This window comes from Diachasma alloeum, unplaced genomic scaffold (genome assembly GCF_001412515.2).
Source record: "Diachasma alloeum isolate Michigan unplaced genomic scaffold, Dall2.0 Dall_scaffold_00208, whole genome shotgun sequence".
Lineage (NCBI taxonomy): Eukaryota > Metazoa > Arthropoda > Insecta > Hymenoptera > Braconidae > Diachasma > Diachasma alloeum.
The window spans coordinates 923,632-932,376 of NW_021680373.1; the positions used below are offsets into that span (position 1 = coordinate 923,632).

General features: G+C 38.7%; 1 protein-coding gene across 3 annotated transcripts in view; it reads left to right on the plus strand.

Moving 5' to 3' along the window:
- The window catches only part of LOC107036349 (neuroligin-1), a 12,624-nt gene extending 4,584 nt beyond the window's left edge, over positions 1–8,040 (plus strand). For all 3 annotated transcript variants that reach the window (XM_015254278.1, XM_015254280.1, XM_015254279.1), the window contains 4 exons: positions 1,109–1,554; positions 2,133–2,279; positions 2,904–3,325; positions 5,400–8,040. In XM_015254278.1, the coding sequence (XP_015109764.1) occupies positions 1,109–1,554; positions 2,133–2,279; positions 2,904–3,325; positions 5,400–6,549 (2,165 nt within the window). In that variant the 3' untranslated portion in view covers positions 6,550–8,040. The remainder of the gene's footprint in view (positions 1–1,108; positions 1,555–2,132; positions 2,280–2,903; positions 3,326–5,399) is intronic.
- Positions 8,041–8,745: the final 705 nt, after the last annotated feature.

The window sequence follows — 8,745 nt, forward strand, 5'->3', positions numbered from 1 at the left end:
GGGGGGGGGGGGGAGGTGGTTGTATGGGGAATATTTGGGGGAGTGGAACAGATTTACGTGAGGGAGGCTAACCACACTGTTGGAAAAAAATGAAATTTCGTGGAGAGTTGACTATTCATTTTCAGGACAGTGACACTGGAGGCGATTTAGGGGGAAAAATCGTGAAATTTCAGGTTTCACTGATAAGGTTTCACTAAAATTCCAGAATTTCAAGCAAAAAAGTCGAGACTTCCTTCATTTATTTGAATTTCCAATCGAATATGAATATCCAGCGCCAAATTACATCGAATTTTCAGTGAAATCTGAAATGATGATTTTTTTCCCCCCGAAATCGCATTCGGTGGCAACGTCCTGAAAATTCAAGAATATATTTGCCGGAAGTTTCTGGTTTTCTATTCATTTTCAGGGAAAAATGGAACTGAAATTTACGGCTCTCTTTGATTTTTCCACGAAATCTGTATTTCGTATATGATATTCGGATATTTCTATACGGATATTTTTTATACAAATTATTTCTATACGATTTCTATAGGTTTGATCCTATGCGACCCACTGCCACATGTATAGGAACATTTCGTATGGACTCGCGATATTTCTCCACGTTTTTCTCCGGAGCGTCTAGACATCTTTCGTATGAAAATAAAAATTTGTGTAAAAATTTATGTATCAAAATAATTCATATTGAAAATATTCGTATAGAAATATCCGAAAATTATATACGGAAATCCTATAGAATCTCTATACGCAATCCATATGGAAAATTTTTATACACGGAGAGAAATTTTTTAGGAAAATTCTAGTGCTAGCAAGGGAAAAGAGGCGCAAAGTGACGGCCAGGGAAAAATTCCAGTGCCGGCACTAGAAATTTCATTGGGGAAAACGTGAATATCTGTGAAAATTTTACAGAAATCCCCAGCAATTTTACCAGAAATACCAAGAAATTTTACCTTAACAGGACTAGAATTTTTCACAGCCGGTGGATTGTAATTTTTTCCAGTACTCGTACTAGAATTTTTCTAGACAATTTCTCGGCGTGTACGATTTTTTCATACGTGCAGTCGCCCTCAATATTAAATGATCTCCCATCATCGTCCTCTTTGGACCCCAGGTTTCCTAAAAACGAGCACGAAAGGTAGTGCCCAGGGTAATTACGGCCTTATGGATCTCGTTGCGGGTCTGCACTGGCTCAGGGAGAACGTCGGAGCCTTTGGCGGTGATCCAGAGCGTTTAAGTGTCCTTGGTCATGGTACTGGTGCAGCGTTGGCAAACTTTTTGGCTGTCTCACCAATGGCCAAAGAGCTTGTCGAACGAGTCGTCCTCTTGGGGGGCTCTGCACTGTCACCCTGGGCCATTCAGCGCGATCCACTGGGAATTAAGAAACGAGTGGCCGAACAGAGCCGGTGCGATGGGAATGTCGAGGCTGATGATATTGCCAGTTGTCTGAGGGCGAGGAGTGTCAAGGAACTTTTAGCCGTTAAACTTGATACGCCGAGGTTCACTTCCGGCTTTGCACCGTTCGCCGATGGAGCCGTTTTGCCGCTAGCCTCGGTGCAGGTGCGTTCCACTGGTAGAAAATTACGCGTGAAATTTCGAATAAAAAATGTCGACATTTTTGCAGTTTTTTTCTATTTTTTTGTATTGTTTATTATTCTGTATTTACATATTGATTGAAATTACGAGGTTTTTATTGGAATTGAATGAATGAGCCTTTTTTGAATATGTCATCGACTTGTTACAACACTTCTGAGACACTTTGAAATCAAAGTATGATACAGGGAAAAAAAATACTTGAAATACTTGTATAAAAATATAAAACAATATAGTTCAACACATAAATATAAAACTAAAAATACAAGAAATTTTGACAAAAAGCTCATCAATTATTCGTTTGTTATTTAGCCTGCTTTTGTGGTTCACTAATTAATTTTCCCATCTACGTATACAGATTTTTACCATTGGGGAAAAGTGAACAATAAAACCTTTGTTTTCGTTATTCACGAAATTTTTATGTGTTGTTAAATTAGGCTCGAGTGTCTCTAAAAAATAGGACACAGTTCCCTGGAAATTGAAAGTTTCTTTTCTATTACTCAATCATTTTTGGAGAGATTTTCATGCCAAGGAGATGATTCCAGAGTGCCCAGCCCACTGCCTCATCGGCTGGAGTATTACCCTTAGTACCTGGTCCTGGGGGAGAATTCGCTACTCTTGGTGATCGCGATTTATTGATCGGGCTGACGACCAACGAGGCCTGGCTGGACTTGAGCGAGGATGATATGAAAGTTTGTATTTTTAGAGAGAGAATTAACATAACAGTCATCCCTCTTCTTTAAAATTTGGGTTTTGCGGGACTTTTTATTATTGCCGGACGTGAAAATTGAATCAAAAATGTATTTTTATAGTTCGATGAATAATTTAAAAAAATGAGTTATGTCACGTCTTCAATTAAATAGAACTTCTTGATTTTTCATGTTTTTTAAAAATTAAAAAAAATCGTTTTCAATATTTTTTCTACAATTTTACGATTTTATAATTTTTATCGATAGAAGTAAGTATGCAACAATTATTGTGTTTTGATTTTTAAGTAACTATTGCTTTTGGGAGAAAATGGTGAAGATTTTTTGAGAAGTGAAAGGGAATTGATCAACGATTCAAAGTTATTCATCAATTTTTCCCTCGTCATTCATCTTTATCATTGATATTATAATTCATTTATGAGTTACACCCAAAACTTCGGCAAAATCCAAAAAAATGGAAGTATTAAAATTCTATCAAAATTACAATTTTTTTTATTTTTCCATATTTCTGCCGGTAAATTATCCGTGAAGAGTTGTCGAATAATGACAAACACAAACGGTTGCATAAATTATGCGAAAAATAAACGTGTTCCACTCAATGATCCTCAGAACGGACTGAACGAGAGCCGCCGAGACAGAATCCTCCGCACCTTCGTGCGCAACACATACCGCTACCACCTCAACGAGATATACTCAACCCTCCGAAACGAGTACACGGACTGGGAGCGCAGTGAGCAGAGTCCGGTAGCCATCCGCGAGGGCCTCCTCTCCCTCCTCGGCGATGGCCAAGTAGCAGCCCCGCTCCTGAAGCTAGCCTCCCTCCACTCGACCTCCGGTGGCCGTGGTTTCTTCCTCCACTTTCAGCCCGGCGAGCGCCCCAGCCAGCGCGGCGAAGAGCTCCCCTACCTCCTCGGCATTCCCCTGCTCCGGAATGAGCCCAATCGCCACAATGACCTCGAGAACTATACCCTCGAGGACGAGAACCTATCCAGGATGCTTGTTCGATACCTCTCAAACTTCGTTCGGCGAGGGTAAGTGCATCCCCTCTTTTTTCCAGCAATTTACATTTTCTATGAATTTTTTTCTCCATTTATGTCACGCATTATATTTATTATTTTATATTCATAAATAAAAAATTATATTATATTCATATATTATTTATTGTTCTATGAACTATATTATATTATTTATTGTTTATTTTATTCTCTATTATATTTACGTTTTATATTATTTACTAATTCTAAGTGAAATCGTGCAAATGGTTTTTTTTTAATAAAGAAAATAATTCTGTCATGAATTGGTAAACCAGGATAAGTGATTTTCGCTTAGGGTCAATTATTGATGAATATCTTGGAAATGGATATAGTTAGAGAAATTTTTGTGAAGAGCTTTCTTAGAGCTGACATTTGGCTCTATAAAAACAATTTTTATGAAAATTTCAGTATCTTTCTTCCTTTCCAAGATATTCATCGATGATTGGGACTAAGCAAAATGCAGTTATCCTAGTTTACCAATTCACTACAGAATTGACAAATGATAGTTTAAAAAAGCTCAGGCCCGTTTGCACCAGCTCCGGGTAACGAAAACGTCAGATAAGAAAAAAAGTAAAGTTGGATGTTCGATGGATGATTTTACCCAGGAGAGTATCTCAAAATTATCCCAGAAACAAAAAATAAAATTTAATCCCGAGGTTAAATCAGTGTTGATGTTGAAAAATTATGACCCCTACGATATAATGGATCCCGAGGATAAATTTTACCCTGGGGTTTAGTTGGATAACAGGGCTGGGTGCAACCGGGCCTCAAAGAATCATTTTTGATGATTCCTATCCAGTTAACGAAATGATGAAATCCTTGAATTTTTCACTTATTGAAGTGTCAACAATGTTTTAATAATTTTATTTAAACAATAATGCAGCAAATATTCCTTTTCACCATTGTTTTTTATGTATTTTCTATTTTACCCTCTAGCATCAATTTTTCTTTGTTTCTGACACGAAATCGTAACACTGCAGTTGTGCAAGTAGAAACGGAACGTTCGAATCTGACGAGTTATCGTCGCATGATCCCAGTTTTTCAATAACTGCAATTCGTTCATGACTATTCCCTTCTATTTATCTCGTAACAAAAACCCCCGACAATCCCGAGCGCTTTATCCCCTTATGCAAACCAGAAAACACATCCCGGAAGTAAAAAACCCGGAGATAAAAATCCCCTCGCAAATTCCCCGTTACCCCCAACGATAAACCCTTCCGTTGAATTCTCCCCCGCATTACTAAAAAAAAGGGCTCATCAGCCGGACCCAACTCGTCGTTCTTGGCCACAGTGGCGAAGAGCACTTCTGGAACTCGTACGACTCCATAAACCAGTTATAAATCTTAAGGAAATCCAAGTTTTCAATCATAAAATTCGTCAATTAAATTGAGTGAGAAAAATTTGACAGGAATCATTCAAATCATTCAATCAATATTCAGCGTCATTCAGATTATATTTTGCACAGAATTCTTATTTTTTAAACATTTGTTGTTTATAAATAAATAATTGAAATTATTTAAACTTTCGGAAACCTAATTTTTTAAAGCATAAAATCGATTTGCTGGTAAAATTCGGAATATGAATACAATTACAACGATTCCGAACAAATGATTTTTATAGTGCGACATTGTTTATAAATTATTCATAAACAATGCTTGTAATTTTCAAAAATAGAAATTTTTTAATTACTTCGTCAATCGTCCTCCAAAAGTAACGTTTCTAATTTTTTTTTAAATGTGTAAAATGTTTTTTAACGGTAAATATTTTAATAATAAAATATTTACAAAATGTCCCGATACTTAGGATCAAATGAGGCTCAAATAAAAGCTCCGACATTTCAAGTAGAAAAGAATTTCACTGGAGAATAATAGCCAAAAGCCACTTGAGTATCTTAAATATTTCAGTTCGGCAAGTAGAACCGGAATGTTCGGATCAGCCGAGTTATCGTTACATTATCCCCCTAAAAGCCTTCCCCACAATCCCACCCAGAAAACCCACTCCGCCCATAAAACCCCCGAAAATAATCGCCGAAGCCAGCCCCGCTGACCCATCTGAACCTTCTTGTCCCCAGCGATCCAAACGAGGGTCACGCCGACACCCTGAAGAGCACCCCCTTCTGGGACTCGTACGACTCAATAAACCAGTTATACCTCGAAGCGAGTAAATCACCGGAGATGCGATCCCATTACCGCGGCCACAAAATGGCCCTATGGTTGAATTTACTGCCTCAGCTTCATCGTCCAGGTTACGAGATCAGTATGCGTCATCACCACCTAGCCGACAATCCACGCATGTACGAGGGTGCTGTCAGACAGCAGACAATGGCACTGCCCCTCCCACCGCCCCCCCTAACCGCCCCAATGCCAACCGAGGCCTCAATGTCACCCCCAAAATCCATCAGTCCCGTGACAACTGAATGCACGACAAATACATCATCACTACCACTGAGTACACCATCAACCTATCCAACGATTTATCCAACTCAGCAGCCCCATCCAAAGTTGTCACCAGGTCCGAACAATCTTCTCCGTAAATTCGCCTCAAATCACTACCAGAGCTACACAACTGCCCTAACAGTGACGATAGCAGTTGGAATATTCCTCCTCCTCCTGAATATCCTGATATTCGCCGGCATCTACCACCAGCGCGACAGAAACGCAGCGGCTGCTGCTGCTGCGGCAGCCGCAACGGTCGCCGCGGCGACAACCTCGTCCTCAAACTCGTCGTCCTCGATGAAGAGTTACCTCGAGCACAAGAAGAAGGAGCAACTCCTGGAGGCGGGCTGCTCCGGCGATCACTCCGGCAGTGGAAAACTCTCGAGGCTCTCCTCCTTCATCATGACTGACTCCATTACCTCGAGTCCGCCGCACAAGCACAAGCTCGCCCAGGAACTTGAACTCCAACTGCAGGAGTTCCAGTGCTCGCCGCCACCCGGGGGCAAGCGAATGGCCCTCGATCCACCCTCGTACGTCACGAGAAGCCCCGGCAAACGCAGCCGAACTCCCTCGCCGTGTGTAGATGTCGCTGCGCGGGACAACGAGCTCGAAGCACATGATCCGGGGATTCCCCCGGTCGACGACGACTATGAGGACGAATTTTTGCCTGAACCACCGCCACCTCCGAAAGTACCGGCTCCCATTGTCTGCCCGGGAATACTGAGACAGCCGGGCACACCCGGTAGTGCCAAAAAACGTGTGCAGATACAGGAGATATCGGTATGAACAATATTAGCATGACAATGCGATCACTCAGAGAGGGATTTGATAAACAATTTTACATGAATATTACGATGTTAATGTTTATCGTTTTGTGGGTTTGTTTAATTTGTGTTCATCAGCTCAGGTAAATAGCTGTATGTTTGATCAGAGCCAAGTGGAATTACTGAGAGACGAGGAATTGGGATTGAATTAATTAACGAGTGAATTTAATAGAAACGATTAAATTATGATTATTCGTAATACAAATGATATTGGTTTACGTTAAGTGCAATGGGTTATTGCCGATTGGAGGGGTGTTTGTGTTGATAGTGTTGCATCCAGGGTGAAATGAGGAAGTGAAAGAATTATTGAATTTAAAACGGTTTAATCTCGATAATACACCCGGAGAGGCATTACTGTAAGCGAACGCACAATGCATCGAAAATTGTAGTACGAGTGAGTGAACATTTGGATGAATGGGGTATTGGAAACGTGAGTTAAGTAATCCGACGTTTTGCATACGTGAGTACTAATTAACTTGATAAAAAAAAACTATTGAGAGTAATTAATTATTGAATAAAGTATTAAGAGAGGATATAAACAGATAAGTTACTAAGTAAAGAATCAAGTGAATAAAATACATTAATGAAAATTACCTACACCCGAGGGAGGGGCCATTCGTAAAACCACTACCATTAATTTTAGCTTGAATAGAATTGAGGGAACGTATATTATAAATCGCCATCGAGATTATTGTAATCGCTGATTGTGTTAATGCATTAAAAAATTGAAAATGTTATTTAGCTGAGTGAGAGGAGTGTAACACGATGAACTGGGAGGGAGGATTAATGCGGAATAGGAAAATTTATCAATGTTTCAAATGTTGGCATTTGATTGGAAATAAATTGATTGGAGCATTTGCCATATATGTGGGATTTACTGCACTCAACTTCGTTCCTTTTTCTTAGTTTTTATTGTCGTTTATTTTCACATTTTCACATTTTTATATATTTTTTTAATTCGAAGAGGAAGTGTTTTCTGTTGCGTTTGAGAGACTCGAACATTTTTAACGAACGTCATTTCTAATAAATTTTCAGTGGAGAATGAACAATTGACGAAAAAATTGGTAAAAATTTGGAAAATGCAGGTGAAAAAATTTTTTTTAATTTTACAGAAATGCGAAATGTTGGCATTTGATTAGAAATTAATTGATTGAAGCATTTGCCATAAATGTGAAATTTACTGCACTTGATTTCATTCCTTTTTATTGTTCTTTATTTTTGTTTATTTTCACATCTTTCCGAATTTTTTTTTTTCAAATTCAAGGAGGAAATGTATTGTATTATGTTTGAGTGGCTCGAACATTTTCAACGACTGACATTTCTACTGAAATTTCAGGAAATTTCATTGAAGAATGAAGAATTTGACGAAAGAATGGGTAAAAATGAGTAAAATTCAGGTGAAAAAATGTTTTCAATTTTACAGAAATAAATTGATTGGAGAATTCGCCATAAACATGACACCTTTTAATTTTTTTTATCACAGATAGAAATGCAACGCATGATATTACCGTGACTCGAACATTTCAAACAAATGATTGAGATTTCTACTGAATTTCCAAGAAAACTTATCCTTGAAAAATTCAAAAATGGACGAGAAAATCAGTAAAAATTGTAAATTCCAGTCTAAGCTTCAACAAAAATCTGTAAAAACTTTAAAATTCAGGTAAAAAATTATCCCAAATTTTGCAAAAATTCGATTGACATAAAAAAATCCAACAGGTGACATTTCCGCTGAATTTCCCCAAAATCTGATTATCATAAAATCAAAAATCCACAAAAAAGTGACTGAACACCGTAAATTTTCTTCGAAATCCAGTAAAAACGAGTGAACTTCAACAGAAAAAAAAACCCCGAAAATTCCCACTTCGTTACAAAACCCAATTGAACCATTTTCCACACAACTAGAACTAGAACTCCCTGCACTCAGCCCTCTCAACTCTCTTTCATCTTCCCTCCTAAAAAAATGTTCTTAGTTCAGTGAAAAAAATGTGTTGCATTATGTTTGAGTGGCTCGATGAGCCGCGCCCGCTTGCCATTCGATGTTCGCTGGGTTTGGAATTTTCGAGCTGACAAAGTGAATTAGATGCTTCAATAGTTCTCGAGTGTGCTGGCACGATCCCGGACGAAGCCGCATACTCCTGAGAGCCTTGATACCGTA